The sequence below is a fragment of the Symphodus melops genome (assembly GCF_947650265.1).
Source record: "Symphodus melops genome assembly, chromosome: 10".
Taxonomy (NCBI): domain Eukaryota; kingdom Metazoa; phylum Chordata; class Actinopteri; order Labriformes; family Labridae; genus Symphodus; species Symphodus melops.
Genome location: NC_136700.1, coordinates 9,668,193 through 9,691,547, shown reverse-complemented (window position 1 = coordinate 9,691,547; position 23,355 = coordinate 9,668,193). Strand labels below are relative to the sequence as shown.

The 23,355-nt window shown below is 40.0% G+C and overlaps 1 protein-coding gene across 1 annotated transcript in view; it reads right to left on the bottom strand.

Moving 5' to 3' along the window:
• Positions 1–23,355, bottom strand: part of schip1 (schwannomin interacting protein 1) — a 188,043-nt gene that overhangs the window by 157,470 nt on the left and 7,218 nt on the right. The window contains exon 5 of the mRNA XM_079354265.1: positions 22,370–22,511. Within this exon, the coding sequence (XP_079210391.1) occupies positions 22,370–22,511 (142 nt within the window). The remainder of the gene's footprint in view (positions 1–22,369; positions 22,512–23,355) is intronic.

Below are 23,355 nucleotides of genomic sequence, written 5' to 3'. Positions count from 1 at the left end.
GAGCAGTAAAAAGCATTTCACCTCACTGTGGGAGCAGGTGACAGGGTTCAGCTAGCACACACTGGGGCCCTGTCAGGTACACACACACACACACACACATACAGACAAACACACTGAGCGAAATGGAAGCAAACGGAACGATCTGGCTCAACATGCATTGCAGAGCAAAAAGGTGCTTGTGCAGTAAATGGGAGTTAAATAGAATGACTGTGTACCAATTAAAAGAAAGACAAATGAGAAGCAAACATTAGGTACACAAGCCTACTTTGGGGTTGAATTATAAAGGTGTTCAATTGATGATACAAAAACTAAATCTCAGCATGTGTCCATGATGAGAAAACACCAATTGTTGCGGTCAAACAGAACAGCCTCCTTTGTTGATAATCAGACACTCGCAGCTGATATTTTCACATTTGTGGCTTACACAGTGTGACTCGTCTGAACAGTTTGATTGCACGTTATGCAGTATATAATTAGTCTGATATTGTGCACCCAGTGCATAGAGGGCAGAAAATACATTGAGGCGGTAGGGGAAAACAGACGGACATAATGGCATTTGCATTGCATCCACGTTCACCCATTTGGATTTTTTTTTTTTTTTGGTACAATTTTTTAAGAAGGAAACTTTCTGTCTAACTTAAATCCTTAAACATTTCTGATCTCACAGTGGTCCATATCACAACACATCCTGTAAAAGGTTGTGTTAATAGCAAAATAACCTTCTAAAATCCATAAAAAATCCAATTTTAGAAATGCCATACTGAATTTTGGAGAAATGTAGCCTTTGAAACCAGAAGAAAATTTGGGATGTATGTTTAGTTTGTTGTTGCAGAAGCAGATCGAACTCCAATGACTGTCCGACAACCTAAACTTGATCTTTTTGTGGTTACTGTTTTGATTGAGAGACATGGGGCGGCAACATTTACCTATTGTGCGCAAGGGGTTGTAGTTAATCCTTTAGTTTCTTCATAATTAAATATTTGCATTCTGTCGCATTGTGGCGTGTATGTGTGAGAAAGAAAATTGAATTTGTGCTTGAAAAAGAAGTACAAACTTTTCATGTCCTTTCAATTTTAAAGCCTGAAGATAATGTACATTTTCCGAATTCTATTATTGCCAAGAGGAAAATAGAAAGCAGTCAGAAACAGTTTCCCAGGTAACCAGAGGATGAGCATTGAGAAGAGAAGAGCAATATTCACAATGAGTAACCAAAAAAGACGTTTTCTGAAAATTAACACCCCCCCTCGCCACCCCGAAAAAAAAAAAAAGACATAGTTTAAGTTAATTCTAAAAGGCAGCCTTTATAGAAAGTCATTCTAACCATGTGTTTCGTTTTCTCATTTCTGCAGAATACGATTATAATCAACAGAACAATTCAAAGAGAGTCATTCTGTTCTTTCTATCAGCTGGGTGATGAAATCCACTTTTTTTTCCTGAAGTCTTGAGGTGTGCAGCCTTTATACTCCCGTCCTTTCACACTCTGACTAATGCTTTCTTTCAACGTCTCACTCAGTCTCAGACTAAAAGAAGAGAAGAAGGGGAGGGGGGTTTCAGAGAGAACGCAAAGTGTCCTATCCTTTGTGCTACTCCATCCCATCTCTTCTCTGCACTGCCCCAAATGGATCCTTCACAAGTCAGAGAAACCTCCTTCACAGCTATTCACCAAGGAAATGAGTTTTGTGTGAGTGTGTAAGAGTGCATATAGTATGTGTGGCATGTGCATCCAATCCGTGGAATTACAGGTTAATATTTATGAAACAGATGAAGGAAAGGAGGATTTCTTGGGAGGCGGGTGTCGATACTGAATGATTATACATCCGTTCTTGTCAGGAAAAAAGTGGCTTGAGTTAATAAATGTTGGAAGCTATCTTGGCGAATTTTGTATTTTCAATCAACGTCAGTTTTTTTTTGCTTTAACTAAGCTTTAACTCACACTAGATAATCCATAATGACTCAAAAATAAAATGTAAATGTGTTTTGTCAAATGTAAAGATTTTTTTCAAATACTGAATATGTACATTTGCACATTTTGTTTGAACTTCCCAGACTCCATATATTTCAGAATATTTAGTTTCCAAACAATCAAATTGTATTTGCCAATGAAGACAGCCTGATGTGAATGAAACCTATAGAAGACAAACTATAAGAAAAGGCTCAATAATTACCTGATCATTAACCTTTACAATCAAAAATGGATGTCGATATTTATATATTATGAAAATTAAAACATTTAAAAAAATCATGAGTCATGAGGATGTTGTCAATTTGCGTTAAAACTATTTTTTTTTCTCCCTTCCACCCACCTCACCACCAGTATCCTGTCTCAAACTCCCCTGTCCTTGCACCATTATCACTCATACAAAGTGCTACAATGTGAGGAGTAAATTAAGAGAACAATGTTGTTCACGACGGTTCCGGTGGCTTGATCAGATTTTAATGTGCTCGTAAATGTTGGGGTAAAAACTCATCAGGAACAAAGTGGCTTCACACAAGATGGCACTTTGTGGTGTGGCACACAGAAAGTAAATGAACTTAAGGAGCAGATAAATCTGAAGTTTTCTCCGAGTGTTGTAAACATGTCACACGGAAAGGTGATTGTGTGAAGTGGGGTTTTACCTGAAGTAATTAAATCTCCTCTACGTTAAATATGCCAAACTTCAAATTAAAGAAGATATTAATTATCTTTACAACACATGTGCCACGTTTTTTTATTTATTTACTATGGGCTTTGGTCTCATCTTGTGCTTGATGCGGTGCATTCTTAGGTATGCTATCTTCTGAGTGTGCATCCTGTTGTTTCACAATGTACTACAGCTTTCCAAAGTGCCTTTAAGATGGGAGCAAGGGGCATAGTAACACCTGGAGCGTGTTTGGTTCTTTAACAGCCCGAGAACATCTACATAAAACTCCAATTACACACACTCATAAAAACCCACACAGGCTACGATATATCACCTGCTCTAAACCAGATTGCTGAGGAATAGAGAGGTGGGCATATTTCAAAAGAGCAAAGGAGCCGACTGAAACAGAATGCATCCAACTTTGCCCCCCAGCAAAACTTGGCTTCTTGTAATCAGAAGGTAGCTTTAATGCCATGTTAATGAGCATCAGCACAGAGAGCGAGAGAGAGAGTGAGAGAGAGAGGAAGAGGAAGACTGGAATTAAATCATGACATCAAATTTATGTCCGGGCCATATTTACTGCTTTAATAAGAGTTGGGTAAGCAAAGAGAACTGCTGGAGGGCACACAGCCTATGTCAGCAGATATTCAAACATGCCCACACATGCGCACTAACACACACACGTCCTTGTCGATGTGACCTGCTTTACATATCAGTCTCTTTAACCAACCGGCGGCCCTTTAAACCGCCCACCTTTATACACGGCTGCCATATTGGCACAGTTAAGCCGTATGGATGTGGATGTGGATGTGTGTGTGTGTGTGTGTGTGTGTGTGTGTGTGTGTGTGTGTGTGTGTGCGCGTGTGTGTACTTGCACTACTAACAAGCTCTAGGGGTCATTCCTTACAGAAAACAGCGAGCTGAAAATGGTGTGTTTGTCCATGTTGTTGTGAATGAGAGCGATAAGAGATCAAAAGATGCAAAAGGAAGGGGAAATACCGGTGGATGGAGGGATAGAGAGAGGGAGACATTGCCACATAATTAAATGCCTCTCAGCTGCCTGATAAAGCCATCCTGACTTTATCTCTATTGTAAACAACGCCTTAACAATAGTGCTGTCATCCCTCTCCTTTAACTCATTTGTACGTTAGCACCTGCCTGTACTCAAGGACAAGAATGAACATCAAACCATAACTAAGCTTCTGTCCCATACCGCCACCTATTTTAACTCAATCATCAACAGGGAAATGATAGAGACGGAGGGGCCAGAGTCGGAGCGAGCAGCTGGCCACCCCAGCAGCTCGCAGGGCTCAGGGACACGCTCTGATATCTGACTGCTAGGTCGAGGTGGGAAGGTGGAGGATGGAGGATGGAGGTTGTGGGGGAGAGATAAAAGTCCACTGATAAAAGCAACGCGTACAGAGCAGAGCTTGGTACAGAATCTCAATAAGCCTGTAATACAACCCCAGAGAAGAAGAAAAAAAAGGATGGGCACTGTGGCATGTTTGAGTGTATATTTTTCGTAATTAAACGTGATTTCTGCAGTAGATGGGCGACTTTTACCATCTGCTGCTGTCGACCCTCTATGGGAGCAGCACTGGGAGTAACCTTTGAGCAGATGAAAAGTCGTCGTGTTATCTTGGCGAGAAGGGGCTCTACTTAAATGTTAATAAGCAACATGACTGCAAATGAAGATGGTCCACTTGGGAAGATAAATGCTAGATTTGAGAAGAGAAGATAAAAATCCAAAATCAGTTTTTGTTCCTGTATCTTTTATGGCCACCCAGTCCAAAAGAAACGAGGTGTCCATACTCTCTTCCAACATGTTTTGTCTCTAAAACAAGATGGCGATGGAAATGAAATGCCAAATGTCAAGGTTTTAAGACTCTAGTACACAAACCAACAGATGTCCACCTCGTTTATTCAGTTCATGAAAAAAGATAAATCTTAAGTTGTTCCTGCAAGGTAAAAAGACAAAATGTTTCTCATTTTCCTTTATCGTTACTGTCCATGCAGATCATTTTTCAATTTGAAAAGATGTTAAACAGCAACCTTGGAGATTTGTGCTCAAGAAATGGACAAATCTCATTTCATTTTAAAATATATTAGTCTATTTGCGTTGCTTCACATTTAAAACCAAGTAAATGCCTTGCATATAGTTTCTTGTAGTGGCAACCCATGACCTTAGGTAAGGTAAAATAGAAGCATTAGACGTAAAGAACTACAGAAGTATTATGACAGATTATCATTGGTTATAGAATCAGGCAAATCTTAAATGGCCACACACCAATACACACAGACAAATAAATGGCCAAGAAACCATGTCCTAGTCTGAAGGCATACTCCATTACCATGAAGATAAATGTCACTCTATGACCCTCTGTCCCACTGGACAGAGTGCACACAAAGTTACAGAGGAAGACAGAGAGAGACGAGGGAGGTCTGACCTCTGGCTAGCGGTCCCTCTGGGGGCTCACATTGACGGATGGCACGAAGAAAGGGAGAGGAATAGATGGATAGGAGACTGATAAGTCATTTTATCCTTGACATTCGGGGTAAGGTTGTCTTATGTGGGAATCGTCTGACCAGTACAGAAAGGGGGTCCATACAGAGGGAGAAACATCACGCATGCAGGCACCCACCATGGTAATGTTCTGTGAATCCATTACACAATATAAAGTTCCTGTGTGGCTGACAAAGACAAGCCCAGAGGCATACACAGGACAACCACTGCCATCCAATCAAGCAGAGTTTGTTGGTACGTGTACTGCATGCATGTGGTGCAGCAGAATCAACAAGTTATTCTCGGAGATGCAAACAGTATACGTTTGTCTATGTGTGTTTGAGTGTTTGTAGGAGCATGACCTATACACGAGCAAACTGTGCAGCAGCTTTGTAGTCTTTCCTTCTCCCTCACTGAATCTATGTCCACAGGCCGAGCCCTGTCAAAGACTGACCAGAGAAAATTAAACCTGAGAGGAAGAGAAAGGACGGCAGCGTCTAGCCTGGCTAAAGGTTGTACATAAAAGGTGCAGGAACTCCTGATCCACCCGGAAAGTGCCAGACAGACAGTGTAAAAGAGGCGGTCAAGAGTGCATCAACAAAGAGACTGATAGCTGGAAACAACACACAAATATAACCACATTAATCTGTGTTTGAGTTTAAAAAAAGAGTCTAATCTGATCAATAAGCAAAAGTTTGACCATAGGAGAGCAGAAAATTAAATAATTCTCAGGAGGAAAGCTATGATCCAACATTTTATTTTTAAAGGTAATAAATGTCAGTGAAATAGGTCTGCACATTTGTCTGATTTGATTTTTTTAAGAATAAAACAATATGTTTTCCTGAAATAAAAAAAAAATCAGAAACACAAGAGAACATCACTGATGATTGCCTCTGACAAGGAGAACACAAGCCAACCACTTCATAATCTTCATCCCCAATGTTGCTATCCTTGTTCTCTAAATCTTGTGTGCACATCCTGTGATCGGAATACAGCAAACAAAAAGGGCTAAACAGTGGATTATCGGAGTAAGAGAATTATAATACACACACCATGGATTAATCTTTCTAGAATTATTTTTCAGGTATTGATTTTAGAATCAGTCTCTCATTAAAATAGCTGACCGAATTTGTTAGTAAAGGTACAGCTGCCCCAAAGATGCTTCTCTGGATGTGTCATTATTCTATAGAGTGCTCCATTTAAATTGTGTGTATTGTCTTGTTTGGAAAAGTACAACTGAAGTTAAAAGGAAAGTTGTTTTTTTCCAGAGGCCATTTGTTCATGTGCATCTCAAAACAGTCCATTGGCTTCAGTGTTTAGCCATGTTGTTTCTTGTTTATAATCAGTTAATTGACGCCATATTGGAGAGATCACAGGAGTTCAGAGCTTGTGCTACAAAGACCAATAGAAGTTGAACGTGTCCGTTTGTTTAATAACTGGCACCAATCAATCTGCTGGAGGCTAAACAACAGGATATCCTAGAGGCTGTTTATTTCCACATACCCGCATCAGCATGCAATAAAGATGAGAGCTGCCAACAATAAATACCAGCAGAGATCCTTCTTACACTTGTATATACACGTGTGTGCAGAGATGCAGAAAAATGCAGACATGTGCAGTACATGTGTGAAAGCTTTGGCTCGTGTGAAGGTATAAAGAGCCCACTTGCATCAACTCTCAGAGAGGTAGAAAGGAGACAGAAACTTAATTTAGAAAGCAAACATGCTGTTCACAGCTTCCTCATCTATAATGCAGAAGAGAAAGCCCCAGTGTTTCAGCAGCAGCAGAACATGCCGGTGTCGTCAGCGTACATACTGTACCTGCAAGTCTGTGCATGAATTCATGCATGTGCTCTGTGCCTTTGTTGCGATCCTGTCAGTATGTGTAACACAAATTCACAGATTCTTGTGTTTGTTTGTTTGGATGTGTGTATTTGTCATGTTTGTACAGGATGTATGGCAAAATCAATGCCTACCTCCTTCTCCTCACACACAAATACACTATGATTGAGGGGCTTTGGAGGCAGCATAGAGAATGTGATGTAATGCAGCTTCAAACACTCAAAGGGATCAGAAGAAACATCACACACACTGTCACACAAAAACACACACTTGTTCCAACTCTCCTTCTGCCTGACAGATTGCTGAGGGAAAATAGGAACTAAGGAACAGAGGTATAAAAAAAGAAAAAAGAAAAAACATGCAATATAGGTGAGGAGAGAACACATACATTGAAAAAAAACCCCAAAAAACCCGGAGGAAATCTGTAATTCTCATGATATGTGCGTGGCTGGGGTAAAATAAAATAGACAACTACTGCAGAGAGAAGACTTTCATTTCACACTTAGGGGGAAGAAAGACAGAGCAAAAAGTGTTATCCAAACGAAAGATTATCTTCTTTATTGATGATTGACGCTTACTTTTTCAGCTGGGCCCGAATGGCAAAAACTGTTCCGAGTTTCCTCAGTTCTCATCACAATATTCTGCTATGCCAGGCAACTGTGTGCTCAAAAGGCCGTCTGGGAGATAAGGAGCTAAATATAACCATTTCAGAGCCTCTACACATGCTACTACAGACACCAGCCCGGCTGTCACTGATACAGCCAAGCCTCTTCCAGCAGGAGGCTGAATATCTAGTTTTAGCTTAAGTGTGTTTAGCTACATGAATACACTGAGGTATCAAGTTACATCCCAACTGATAGTATGTTGACCATATTATATATTTTATTAAAGTAAATGCATTGGAGAAAAGTTTGACATGTTTTGTTTTCTACCAGCCGCTTTATTTTAGCATGCACAAACTTTGATTTTTATTCACAGACTACAGAATAAGATTATGTATTTCTTTTGATGAACTTTAGTGCTGCTAGTGTGGCTAATTTTTGTAACTTTCTGCAGAAAGCCTAAAAAGCATTCCCCTGTTTACGGTCTTTATGCTAAGCTGAACTAGCTAGCTATATTTACAATTGTTTATGCTAAATGGTTAATCTAGATTGCTGTTGTGGTATCTTCATTGTGTGAGGTTAATGAAAGGGTTACAAACTGCTCTTAAGAATGGGTTTAAGCATCAGACAAGGCACTAGATATGATTTAATAAAGTCACATAATTCTTTGGTGGAAAAGGACAAAAAGTGTGCAAGAGAGACACAGAGAGAGAGAGGGAGGGGTATGAAAGGCAGACTATGACCGTGTATGTCATGCAATATTGTTCATATCTTTGATCATTTGGGATAGCATTTGATACAAATATATCTGGAATTGTTCAGGGGTGACTCTAATAGTTGTTTTGTAAGAGCACATGTCACTTTCGTCAAACAATAATATCTAATTTCTCTTTCTTGTCCTTTATATTTAAGAGAGTGAGGCTAAAAGAAGAAGGATATTTATATTCATCACACGATGTGGAGGGAAGTATTCTGGGGTGACAGACAAGCCAATTAACAGTCGACACACAAAGTGTGAAAGAAGAAGAAAGAGAGAAGAAGAGATGTAAAAAGATACAGAAATCACAAGACCAGATGTAATTAAACCTGAGCTAATACAGCCCAGTTCTTCTTTTTCCTATATATTGGTAATGAACTCTACGAACTCTATGAACTTTTTTAACAACCAGTCGAGATAATTAACTAAAGCACATATTAAAGAAGTCACATTTATAAGGATATTTTTTCCCCTTCTAGGAGGTAAGTGGTTTTTTTGCTGAGTAAATAAAGACCACCAGAGGAAAAATTGGATTCCCAGAATGCCATCTGGGGTTAGTCAATAGGTGCTATACTGTAATGGTGCTACCCTTTTTAATAAGGCTAAGATACTCGCTTTTATGCCTCAATCTCAAAATTTCCATGTGACCGTAAATAGAAATAAGTCAAATGATTTTATGAGTCATTCTTCTTCTTCAAAGCTGCATATTACAGTTTTAAAGATTCATACCCCTATTCCTCACCTAAGCTTTTTATCTCCTCATCCTCCTGCCAACTTGGTCCCTTATGACTTAGAGCCAGCTTCACGTTGAATACATAAGATTACATAAGATGATGTATGGTGCTCATTGTTCTGCTTAAACTATAACAAGGGTAACCCCATGTTGAATGGTCCTCGTTTCTCACTTTGTGTTTTCCTCACAAACATGCCTACACCCCCCCAGCATACTTTATAAACAAAGCTTTGCACCAATTCTTAGAGTACTGACTGAGTCTGAGAAATATGAGCACTTGGGCTGTAAATGGTGTGATTTCATCAATCAGAGGGTTTACTTGGAGCAGCAGCTACATTGTGTTAAAAAAAACAAAACAAAAAAACTTATTGACAATGGATAAATTCTTAAAGGAATTTAAAAGGGGAAATGGCACAATGTAGCTGATTAGTAGGTTCTTTTCTCCGTTTCATGTCATTGTAATCAATATCTTGAGGCTGAGGACCAATGATCAGACAAAACAAGTCAACAGGCCGCACTGACTGAGTGAAATCGCTACCTTAAAATGACTAATGTGCTCAACATACAGTCATTGGTTGTGTTTGTGTTGATAATAAAAAAAATAAAACGTTGCTCCAGACTTGGAACCAAAATGGTTGAGGACTACGAGGAAAGATTAAAGTTTGAATGTTATTTTTTTAAGAGCTCTATAACATGGGCATACAAAGCAGAGAAGCTCAGTAAGTGCACTTTCTTCAGCCCGTTATCTCCCACTCTTTTTCTCCAAGATGTAATGGTAAGTTTAATACTTATTTTGGTCTCTCAATCCCTCTTCACTCAGAGGCAGGAAATAGCCTTTGCTAAATGAATGCAGGGGGCGGAACACTCGGAGTCGATGTATGACATCATTTTTTTAAGTAAATGTGTTACTGTAAGCAGTATCGTAAACCTCTTTCCCACACAAGCGCACACACAGTCTCTCTCTCACACACACAGTTTCCTGTTGTGTATGACTAATCGGGCTCTCAGGAATGGTTTCATGAAGAGGATCAGTAATCTGTCAGTGTTTTATAGGCTGTAATCAGAATATGTTATGAACATATATAGTGACAATCTCACTGCCGAATAAACCAACATGTCAGAGATTTCCTGAAACAAGAAAATATCTTAGATGTCCATCTTTCTCTAACTTCTTTCTCCAATTTCCAACTGGTGTTTCAAGGGCAGACTGTATGCAACTGAATTCCACCATCGTCTTCTGGGTTAGCCCTGTGCTCTCCTGTCTGTTTGTTGGTTCCAAATAAGAAACCTTAAGACCATCCACTAACTCCATCACTTACTGTACAAATTTGTTCCCAAACCAAAGGTAGCAATCCAAACACCACACTTGGTGCTACTAACTCTTGGTCAAACTATAGGGCCATAAAAAAGACAAAATAAGACTTGCTTTTCAGTCATTTCATTTGAACCAAAGCATATTGAACAAAATTAGAAGATGAGTTTTCCAGCCTCTTTAAAAAGACAAAAAAAACAAAAAACAAAACAAATGCAAGTTCAAAGCTCAAACCAGACTGAATGAGGTGAAAAAGAAACACAAATAACACGGGATTGTGCAGCTTTAGTAAGGTGTAAAAAAAAAGGGCATTTTGTGATGAGCTCCATTTCCACAAATATTTTTTTCGCCATTTATAAAATGTAAACACAGAATGGTTTAGCAGAGACGTTGCTGGGAGTGCTTGAGGCTTAAAGAAAACTGTCACAAAACATTGAGATAAAAGAAAAGCGTGGATTATTGGTTTAGAAAAAGATAAACAAAAGGGAAAAGTTATGATTTATAACTCACAAAAATGCCTAGGGGTTATATACCACTGCTTCAAAAACGTCACTGCTTTTAACAGAGAGCACTTGGCAGACATGCATTGTTCTTTGGAAAAGCCAGTTCACAATTAAGGTTACATAATTCGTTGAGTTTAGACAGACAGTTCCTACCTTTTTGGCTGATTTTTAAAAAATATCCTCTGGAGTGTGATTGACAGGTTGGAAGCTGCAGTAAGTAATTTGCATAGGTAAATAAAGACGACCTGAACAAGTTCACTGTTACCATGGTGATGCTTAGAGATTTTGAGGACACATTGGGCCAATATACTCAGTGTAAGAGGGGGCAGAGAGACAGGTGCTCTGAGTGTAGGTGTACACTGTATGACACACAAATACACTTGAGCACACACATGCTTGTACAGTACCTTTACAGTTGAGATCCCAGTTGATGTGTGCATATGCAAATACAAAGTGCTCTCGCAGTGGCTTCAAAGATACAGCAATCTATTATAGACAAAGGCATAACTTCAAAGCAAACGCTCTTGGCTGGGAAGATTCCCAAACACTAAAGCACTCACGCTAAGTTTGTGCACGCTAACATACGAGCACATGGGCTGCATTAGAAGAGCGCCTCGGCATTTGGCTCAAAGCAATCTCCAGCCTATCTTTTCACTCCTTTAAAGTGTTATGTTCTCTCCTTTGTGATGGAGGAAAGAATGGATACTCATTATGTGTATTAAACCAGAGGGCAAAACTGTCTCCCTTAATCCCTGACTACTAGATCAAAAGGACATGAGAACAGGGCAGACAGATCAAATGTGCATGTGAGAAATCCGATCACGTGACATTGTCAGAGCCTTCACAGGCATACTTAACACACTTATCCAATGATACGAATACACACTTTTTGCCACAGCTTCAGGACTCCTGCTGTAAAAAAACGAACGCACAAGGACCTCACTTCCTAATTGATATAATGGCTTGGCACAACTAGGGATGTACGGTAAACTGGTATTGATACCTGGTTTTGCCCCAAGATGGATATTTACCTGAACACTATCACTGGTTTAAATTCACACATTTGGTGGTAGTGCACACGCAAGGCTACATCAAGTGCTCAATAAGCCACAGTGTTAAAAAGTCATTTGTGACAGAACACAGCTCAGATTCAGTCTTCTGCATGTTTCTCTCTGACACTGGTCACTGTGTGTGAGACATTGGGTCTGCTTTAAGTGCACCACCTCCTCAGTGTTTACAAAGAAAGTGAATTGTGGAACAGCAAACAGGTCCACTTGTCTTCTCCCCTTTCCAACTCTCAGCAAATAATAGCAACACGAAGTGGGTGTGCTTACTTGGAGCGGGTATCTGTGGGCCTGTCTGGGGCTGAATATGAACATGGGCTATTATATGTGTGGAAATGGAGTTGCATCTCCATCACAGTACATTTGAGCCTTACTGCCTAAAGGTGTGTTTAACCTAATGTCTTGCTTGAATTAAGGTGATGATTCAAAGAAGCAGGAAAGAGAATACTTACACAAGGGTATTTATGTGAATCTGTCCTGGTAACAAATTGGGATACACAGGTTGATCTGAAAACAATGTTGTGGAAAGGAACATCTCAGTTAACCTGGTTGGCCTGCTGCCAAAGCTACCCAAGCTGGACGGATGAATAGATGGAAATAGCAATAATTTCCCCCCACCATAACATGTGGAATTTTAGAAGATAGCATGTGATGGTTTTAATAATGACAATACAAAATACCCCAATAGTCTAATCCATGCTGCCCAATCAGCAGGTTGTTACAAAAAAATGTAGGTACAAGATCGGTGGGTAGCTAGGAACCCAACAGCTGACATAACAGCACACTGCATAATGAAATACAGTGATCTGCATGATCACTTAGTGTCTTTTTCAAAACCTTGGTTATATAAATATATATATATATATATATATATATTTATAGTATAAATAAAAAGTGGAAAAGAACGCAGGGTAAGATGGACAGTTAGCCAGAAACATAAATGGAAGAGATGTGGAAATATGAATGATTCTCTGTAAGGCCACCAAACAACCACACGGCCAAATTCAGACTCCCTTAATGGCGAGGGACCATTCATACATTAATAGTTCCTTTTATCGAACTCCTGCTTAAACTATAAATGCACTGTTAGTGCAGTGAGGTGGACGCCCATATCTCCGTTAGGGCACAGACTAATGAGACAATCAAGCAGCTCCCTGTCAAAGCCGAGACTTTATTATATCAGCGAGGTGCTTTTAGTTTAACATCATTGACTGGTTCATCACTCCTTTCTACTTAAGCTCCTTTTGGTCAATGGAAAGAGGAATAAGCTGTGAAAGATCTTGACTGGATCTTATTAACTGAAGGAGGATCATTGTAGAAAGAGGATAAAAAATGTTTTAAAAAAACTGAAAATGAGATCTGTAGCTATAGGTAGGGGTTGTTAGCTCTGTGGAATGACTGTAGGGGAGGCAAGGTGCCCATGATCAGATCAGAAGAGAGAAAAAGAATACCTTTTAGACCTCCTGCAGAACATATTAGATAGAACATGTACCTTGCAGCCTGGGGCCAATTGTCTAAACCTCTACTGCATTAATAATATAATTATATAGAAATCTGTGCTCAAGCGAGACAAAAATATGTACAAGCATGTATGTCCTTTCCCATTTTCCCTTATTTGTCTGAATCTTTTCTAAGAATGTTTTTATGTCTTTCTAAACTTGCCAAAAAGTGATCATTGATGGCTGCATTTAGTTCCATTTGAGAAGAAACCGCTATGCATTAACAATTGATAAGAGAAGAAAAAGCACAATTTACTTATTGTAAATCTTCAAGTGGTTGTCAAATTCACAGTATTGCTGTTTGGAAAAAAAAACCTCTCGCACTGCCATTAACAAAAAAAAACCCAACAACAACTTATAATTAAAGTAATAAAGTAACAAAAGAAACTAACACCTTTGAGTTCTGAGCCAATTACCCCTGAGGAGAATTAAAAATGTATTTTCATTTATTAACACACACTATGCACACAACAAGCTACTGCATAAAAGACAATGATAAATTGCAGCAGCTGTCGATGGGGTTTAGCTGGGGCTGAGTGCATCAGGTCTGATGCATGTTGGTGGAGAAGGAACAGTTTCCACCACTGCCAGAATGTTTAACACAAAACACACTACCATATCACAATTTAGAGAGCCGAATGCAACACCGTAGCACAGCAAAAGTAGCCATAGCTTCAATGAAGCACATCCATAGTGCATAGTAACAAATATTCCAGAATATTGCTTACAATGTTATCATAGAGAAGGTGCAACGTTGCCCCCACACCTCTTTACTATGCACACATATTCCCTCCACTCTCTTATAGGACCACAACCAGTTTCAGTCCCTGCTTCCCCCTCAGCCCCTCCAAACCGCCAAGCCTACGGTACGAGCAGAAGGAATCCAGTCAGAGGAGGATCAGAATGCCTCTGATCATGCTAATGGACAGTAATGGTGGATTGATGAAGAGCAGAGTCAAGTAGGAGTTGAAGGGAAGATGATGAAGTGAGGGAGACAGGAAAAAGGGAGAGATGGAGAGATGGGGGCAGAGGAGAGGGAACTGTTCCAGAGGTTTCCTATGTTGGGGAGGTCAAAGAAGAGATCGACCCCTCAACTCTTTTTCTCTCCTCTGCTGCCCCTCTGTACTCCTACTCTCCTCCTCTCTCCTCCAGGGATCTCATTATGGAAGAAGCGCTGGCCACGAGGACTGAGCCGATCTGCGTATGAGATGGGTTAAAGAGGGGGACAACCCCGATGTGCAGGGAGAAAGGGGTGGGAGGAGGGGCAGGAGATGGTGGCAGAAAAGAGTAAAGAGAAACTGGAAAGGAGAGTGAGAAGGAGATAAGTGGAGGGAGAGTGTGGGTGAGTGTGTGTGCAGAGAAGTGTGCTGTAATAGAACAGTACAGCATATAGCCTTAGGTACCAGATTGTTATTACAGCTGCAGATGGTTGGGAAAAGCTTCCAGCAGATTTATGTTGCATTATAGTCTGCGTGTGTGTATAAATGTGTCACATTCATGTCTGTATAAGGCTATATGTGGGCATGCATGAACCTATATGCTTGTTTAGTTTAAATAATGTTAGCTAAATGGCATTTTTTGTTGATAAATAACCATTTAGAAGCTCAGGGGGGGTTCACACTTAGCTACAGCCTCCAATCAAATCCCCATATACCAGCTGTTAACTATCAGTCTCATTGAAATGCTGCACACGCCATGCTGTAAATATCCAATCAAGTGATTTGAAATCCTTTGCTCACATAAACACAGTATATGACATAAAGGAAGAAGGCAAGAAAAAAGCTTTCCACTCCATATTATTCCTGTTGTCCCCTCAACTGTCGTGATCAAGAGCCCTCTGCTCTTTTTGAAGTCAGCTCTTCTCTATTTGTGTAACAGCTTCCACTGATTTTTTTTTTTTTTTTTTTAGAAGAGTCATAAGATGGTCTTAATGCGCCACTGAAGACTGTTGGTGTGTTTATGTTTGTGGACATGAGCTGATAGGAGAATGAGCCACAGATATAATGGGCGACATTCATCTTTGGAGCAGCTCGGAGGGAGGCTGTGATGAAGAAGAAGAAGGACACTTTGATAGACACATGCAGTCAATCACCCACACTAATGGAGGCTCTAATGCAGACTTATTAAGCTCATAATCATTCCAAAATCCACCACGTCTTCTCTGTCCTCGTTGTTCTGCTTGTCCATTCAGCCCTCTGGTTCATTCATCGTCCTCGCTCTACCTCGAGGAGGAATCAGCTCTCTTCTCGATTTCTCTCTCTACCACATAGTCGTGATGAATCTCTGAGATATCCTCCCAAAGGGCTTTTACAAAATCAATGGCTATTTTGGAGAATTACTATCTAGGTACAATACTGTAGGCATGCTAGATACACACAACCACCACATGTACTGTAGAGGCTGCACTGTAACTTCAAAGCCTGAAAATTCTAAATTCAAAAGGTGTTTATACAGGGGACATTGGGGAAAGTGAATCGTGTCTTATAAAACTGTAAAGGTAAATACTATACAATGGTTCTCACAGTGTTTTTATGCAGCACTAATGATTTCAGAACAAGTTTTTGTCATATTCATCAGTCCACACAAAAATCAAGCAAACATGCTTTTACATCATGCTTTTTAATCTATAACACTGTTAAGGGCGGGACTTGCAGGCTAAGTCACAATTCGATCTGTTGAGATACATAGATTGCAAGACTATCACCAAATGCCATTGAAATCTATTTAGATGGCCACATCTTGTCTTATAAAAATGTCAATATCACGCAGCAGCCCATCACACGAGTATTGTATCACAAGAGTCAGGATGATGTTACTGTATTGCCACATTGATACAGTAAAATATAAAAAAATATGGATATTTTGTCCCATCCCTACAAAACATATTAAAGACTGAACATTATGTGACCAGGAAGGAGTTCTGAAAAGTGTTTTATTTCCTTTTTTACTCTCTTTGTAAAGGATCCTTGGGATATTAAATGCTCAAGTAAATATCTGCAGCAGCTTGGTGGGTCACAAATGAAAATATCCACACAGTTTATAGGCTAAACAGAACTCGTAGCATTAGAGCCACAATTCTGTGGTTTCACTGATGGAATTAACCGTGAGAAAATGTAAATGACCCTAATTTAGACAACACGGACACAATGAAGATGAAACTGGCGAGCTTGCAGTACAGCTCTAGCTAAAACAGCCGCTTAAAACAGGAGGAGATGAGAAAACGGAGCAACATTTGTAAAATATTACAAATTCTACTAAAAAAACTGTAAGCATTACACATCTCTTGAATATTCTTGCACTGATAAATATGTCAAACCAATGAAAATGTAAGTATAGTTTAGCTGACTAAATATCATTACTGCTTGTTTAAAATTGATGGGTGCTGTTTCAGTCATTGTGTGAATTGAATATTCCTCTGGAGGTTTTACTTTTTTGCAGAGGCTATCACATTTCACTAAAAAATACAAATGCTAGAGTTTGAGCCTCTCAGGAAGCCAGCTGAGCCCAGGCCTGTTTTGACAATAAATAAGCTAATAGGCAAATGTCATGGCTATTAAATGAGTTAAGCCCGATCGATGTCAACTCCCGGGCAGAGGTATATAAATTCATTTCAAATGAGACACCATCTGACACCAATAAAACAAGTCATCTGTTAGCATCTGTCTGCAGAAATCGGGGGGAATGGTGTGAGTGTGGATGTTGATGTGTGCGCGTGTTAAGAGGTAGTGGGAGGGAAAGAGAGGGATGACATAGCGTGAGGGTGGGAAAAAGGGATTAAGGGTGGGGGGGGGGGAGGGGGGGGGGGCAGAGGTAGAGGTGGAGGCATGGATGTAGCCGTCACTTGGCTTTGTGAGATTGTTGGCTGTGCGAGATGAGAGAATGATCTCCCACGCAGGCTGCAGGAATGCTTACACCGACACTTTCCCTATGCCTGGGCCTCAGAAAGGAGGGGGAAAAGTGCAAACACGTCACAGAGATAGGAACAATCAATGTCTACAAACACTCTGAGCAAACAAATGTAGCCACACACTTGTGTTAAAGCCCTGGCTTAGATGATGTACTGTGCTTTAATCTGTATTCCACTCCATTTTATTCTACTGACAGCACTTCTCTTCACTGTGCTGTCCATCACTAAAATCATTTCATTAGTGATCAGGCAGTTTGTCAGTGTTGTTAGTTTCTTTGTAATGACAGGCACAGCACTGGAGCATTTAAACAATTCAGCTTTGCTCACTGGTTTGTAGCTCTCAATAGAACTCTCTATCCATCCCAGAGGGTCACGATCAGCTGTGACTCATAAGAATCCATGATTGTTCCTTTATTAGATTACATAGGTTTTAGATCTCTCCTGTGTCCAACACTTTGCAATAGAAAGTGAAGTCAATCACTATTCAGGTAGCTTTTTGAAATTCATTACCAGATAGGTGGACATACAAGCTCAATTTAGCCTGGAGGGATGCAAGAAATATAGTAGCCTATGTAGTTCTGCTGTTAGCGTTGCCCTCAGCATTTTACATTAACATGTTAAAGGTTATTGGTGAATGCTTGATGAATATTTTTAATAGTAATAAAGAGACAGAGCTATAAAAGACAAAAACAATATGAATATCTGTTTGCTGAAAATGAAACCATAGCAAAGAGAAGGTTAGCTTAGCTGAGCAAAACGTTCAAAAGCAAAGGAAAAGTGGATAGATTGTTGTCGTCAGCTTAATATTGTAGACTAAAGAAAGTCACCATATACCAGCCCAGGAAATGTTCTTTTACATAAATTAAAGTACAAATTGTCATTTAAACACATGTACAGTTCAAATAAACAAATAATAATGTGGTAATATCTTGGTTAAGATAGAGAAAGGCCATCTTTTTGTGTGTGCTAAGCAAAGCTAACTATCTCCTGAAACCTGAAAATCAGACCATATCATGTATTGATCGTAACTCTGCAAGTTGTGATGTTCAACCTGCAATGCACATTGTCAACACTATTATTACCTTTGTCAGTGGGGTTATGTTTTCATCACAATTGGATGATAAAGGAAGTCGGCCACCTATTATATTTCGGAACAGAGCTACTAACAAGCAAGAAGCAACAGATGGTGGTATAGGCTCAAATACAAGCGTTAACTTTGATTAAATTACATTTGTATATATAGAAATCTGTGATCTGTGTTCCTTTAGTGCCCTTATAGTGACTTGTTATTTCTGAAAAAACCCACTCCCAACATCTTACATAATGCTGCCCACACCAGATTCCCCAGGACAGCCAATACACAGCTGCAGTGTGTTCAGAACAGTCTGATTTATTGATTTACTATCAAGGGGCAAGCAATGACCAGAGCAGGACATGGAGGGCTTGGCCCCTCTTTGTATAAATAATGCATTTGGGTCGAAGGTTATGTGCTTGAGCCCACCACTGCAAGACAGCTGCAATGTATGGAAGATACACAAAAAGACATATAAGACAACCTGACAGGGTTATAAACAGGATCCTGCCGTCCTGAATGTATTTCTTTTGCATGTAAAATGTGTGTGCCACATTGTTTTATACTGTATGTGCAACTTTGCGCGTGCGTGTGTGTATGTGTGTGTGTGAAGTGTTCAATACCACAGTTCCATGAAATATGCATGATGCATGTTTGAACCCACCTCCCCTGCAGGCCGGCTGCAAGGTCCTTCAAGCCCACATGAGCTCACATGACACCAACACACAGCGATATAATGTGGCACCTCTGGCCTTATACTGATGAATGTGTGTCCTTCAGAGAGCTCAACAGCCACAGGAGAGTGATACAGCATGAATGAGGACAGACGAAGACGGCAAGACGAAAGGTGATGCAAGAAAAAAACCGAGAGGTAGGAAAGAGAATGTGTTGAGGGCAGAGGTGGAAGCATTAAGAGTGATGCAAGAGAGGGGAACAGGTAAAGGAGCTCATGGAGAGAAAAACAAAAAACTAAAAAAAAAAAAACTAACTATACAGTGCTCCAAAAAAGTTCAACTAAAAAAATGTGAGGTAGTATGTGCTCAAACTGCAGAATGTCCTTTTACTTACTTTACACTTTTTTCAATGTTTTTTTGATCTAAAAAGTATTACCTTTCTTATCTTTGTTCTTATTGTTGAGAATAGCAGAGCGGGGGGAGGATGAGTGGAGATCCTGAGGGCAGAAGACTTTAGCATTCCTTCCTAAATGTGATAAACGACGTTCATCCCCGTTTGCTGTCGCTAATCTTGTTACAGTTTTCGAATAGATTCGTAGGACAATATTTCAAAAATTTCACTTATAAAAGACAGTCATGATGCTGTGAGAAACCTTCATTTTGGGTCCATTTGTGCGCCCCCTGTGGACAAAGCTTCACCCCTTATCTTTTCACTGACACTGTCCTGTACATGTGTGAGCAGCGTTTACAGGTAACAACTCTCATCCTGCTTTTTTATTTGTATACATCATTTACTTTTAATCTTTGCTGAGGAAAATGTAAACACAGACAGGATATTTTCAATATCTGCTGTCACTTACACGATTTATAAGAATTAAAGCTAAGTTAATAAAAATATCAACCTTAACGCTGATGGTCAAGTTTTCGTTTTTTTTAGGCCGATAACATACATCAGTGTGGATTTTTGTCTGTCATCGGTGGCTAAAAAACTTCTCGCAGGAGCATCAAAGTGTGTAATGTACTGTACACTGAAGTAAATAATACTGATGGAGTGTGCAAGTAGCATTCACCTGATGTATATGATCAAAGTGGAGACGTTAACGGCACATTATGCTGTTGAGTAGATTAAAATATGACAGGTCAAAGCATATCTAAAAGGTTTATCGTATGTTCTGGTGAGGCAGCTGCATTATGGGAAAAATCTAAATCATGATTATTTTGGAAAAAGTGGAGGAAAACATCGGTCCAAATAATCCAGGTCTAGGCAGTCAGGATGGTTAGAAAACTATAAAAAGGCCTTTAATTCATTAGGGCTAAAAACACACCAACAGGTATCGGCATGGCCTTCTTCGGAGTGCAGTGACATATTCAGAGAATGTTTGGTCTTAAGTTTTCCTCCACTCTTTTGAAACACCGGTGTTTTTAGGGATACCAGAAGCGCTCCTCTTGTCTCTCTTTTTCTCGTGATTATTTTGATTAAAATTGAAATCACAATGTTAAAATATTCATTAATTTTAAAACATGCAAGCTTAACACTTTGACGTTTTAAAAAAACAAAACAAGTAAAAAAAAAATGTAAAAAAGATATGCATATAAAAAAACGATGAATAAATAAAAAAATAAACCATGTTTTTTAAGATAGTGGTGATGTCTTCTTTTGTTGTCCTCAAAAAATTAAACAGAAACTTGTGGTCATGGACAAATAAATAAATCAGTATCAAAAAAGTAGTAGCCATAGAGTGTCCTGGCTCCTTTTTCTTCCCATCAAAGTAGGGGTCCAACATTTACCTCAAAATCTAAGGATAAAAAGTGGCACGCAGCAGAGTAATAGATCTCGATTATCTTGTTTTCGTGAATGTTGGGAAGCCGAAATCAAAATTGAAATAGAAACTTGATTAATTGCCCAGCTCTATGTTCTGTTTGAAAAAGGTTACTTTGAAAAAACTAACTCAGGATGTTTGATTAGTGCAATGGAGAAAAAGTACAGTATATACTTTTGGAAAGTTGGGGAACAGAAGTATAATCATGAACGCTGAAATACTGAAGTTAAGGATGTCAGATTTGTTCTTTTAAACATAAGGTGGAGAAAATCCACTAAATGCCACAGTGACACTGTAAAAGGTCAAATAAAAGTGCAACAAGCTACTCAGTCATGGCTGCATTGCAGATATGGGACTGATGGTAGATTGTAAACCTTGAAAATGTAATGCTCCGAAAATAAAGTAAGGGGAGAAAGAGGAGGGGGTCTGTGTCATCTTGGTTCTTAAGTTACAGTAACTTTCTAATTAGGAAGACATTTACTGCTGCGTTAATGAACAACAAAGTCTCTCAAGCAGAACAAACAACCTTAAAACAAAAGACACACACACACACACACACACACACACACACACAGACACACACACACACAGTCTCACCAGGACACAAGCCCATCTGTTTGCTGAGGGAATCTTGCCTTCCTCCAGTATCACTTAAAAAGAGAGTGGGAAAAAATGCAACCCACACACACACACACTGATGAGTATGCAGACATGACATCATGTTTTTCAGTGCTGAGTCTCTGCAAAGAGCGTGGGCAGAGAGTGCGCGGGTTGCTTGTGTGATTACTACACTGCGAGACCCATCACAGACTGAGAAAGCAGCAGGACAGACTGTGCATGTGTGTGTTTGTGTACATGCCTCCTTGTCTGTCAACCCAAACTTGAAGCGATCTAAAGGAGTATTTTTTCTGGCTTCATTGCATCCATCTCCTTATCTTTTCCTCTGCCTTTGTTTCTCCCTCCCTCCTTTTCTTTTCACCTTTTAACTGCTCCTCATGCAGTCATTTTCTCTGGCTTTTGTTTAGCCGCCATACACTGTGAGCACTGCTTAATTCTCTGTGAGCTCCCTCTGGAGCAGCAAGGGGCGAGGAGGTGGGTGATTGGGAGGAGGACAAGGGCAGAGGCACTTCATTAATCAATCAACCAGCTTTGAAAATTTACCTAATTAACGGCTAATTACAGATCTGGGCACAGTGCCAGCTGGCGTCCTACCACCTCCACCAATTCGACCCCCGCGGTCCCACAGATGACACTGGAGGTAAACACCCCTCCCCCTCTCTCTTCTTTATTAGTCTATCCAGTCATGCATCGATCCACATGGTCCTTTTTTTTTTTTTTTCTATCCTCCGCGGAAACTACAGCTGATAACTCACACAGCACATAACTTAAGTAGATGTATCACCATCTGCCTCAATCTCATGTTGCACCACATGCTCATCTTAAATCTTTACGCAGACCTACCGGAGAAATGTGGGCGGTGGTCACAGGGTCCTGGAGGCTCTCTGAAGTCATCGTCTCATCCTTATGATTGCTGGTACAGTTCTTGACTTGTCCCTGCCAGCGTCCTCTGCGGGATGTGCTTGCACGCCAGGCCCGCTGAATCCTGGGATAATAAAAGGGCAGTACGGGAATGGGAATTAAAGTGGTAAAAACATCAGCTTCTTAACTTCTCAATTTCTTTTTTCTGTGGACTTCACAGATCGGTCTCCGTGTCCCTCATTTTCCACTTTCTTTCATCCCCCTAGTTACCCCGATGGCAGGGTCCAGGATGGAGTGTTGGATCAATTACCCAATGGAGAAACACATTCACCTCCAGTGGAGCAGAGAGACAGCTGAACCAAATGGAACAAACTAAATTAAGCCATAACTCCTCGCTCCAAAACCAATACCTTAATCTCCTTCTTCTTCTTCCTCCATCCCCATTTTCTCCACTTTTATTCCCCATTTGCTTGTTCCATCTCTCCATCCTCCTTCTCCTATCGGTTCTAGGACCATATTTTTTTTCTCCTCTGTGTCACCTCTCGACACCCCAATCATGTTAACTCTAGGCACAAACATTGGCTTTCTCCGCGACGTTCAAGGAAGTGAAAGCCTGAGGCGAGAGCTGTCCTTGCTTGATACACCTATAAAGTGTTTGAGTAAAGTGGCGTTAGATGACAGCCTGAGAGGGTCCCTGCACTCAGAAGTGCCCTCTAACCCCAAACCCTAAAACCTAATCAGGTTTAAGATTGAATTATAGTCTCACAAAGAACATAATGCACTTATAAGGTTATAGGTAACACAGTCGGCTACATTCTACGTTTAATATTTAAAGAAATGTAGAAAAGAAACAGAATACAACTGCACACTAGACTGTATATAAGAAAGGAACATAAACTCTTTAAAAATAAGGGCCACGTCAATGTGAATAAGACTGAATCATTATAACAGCCAACAGGGGGCAAACT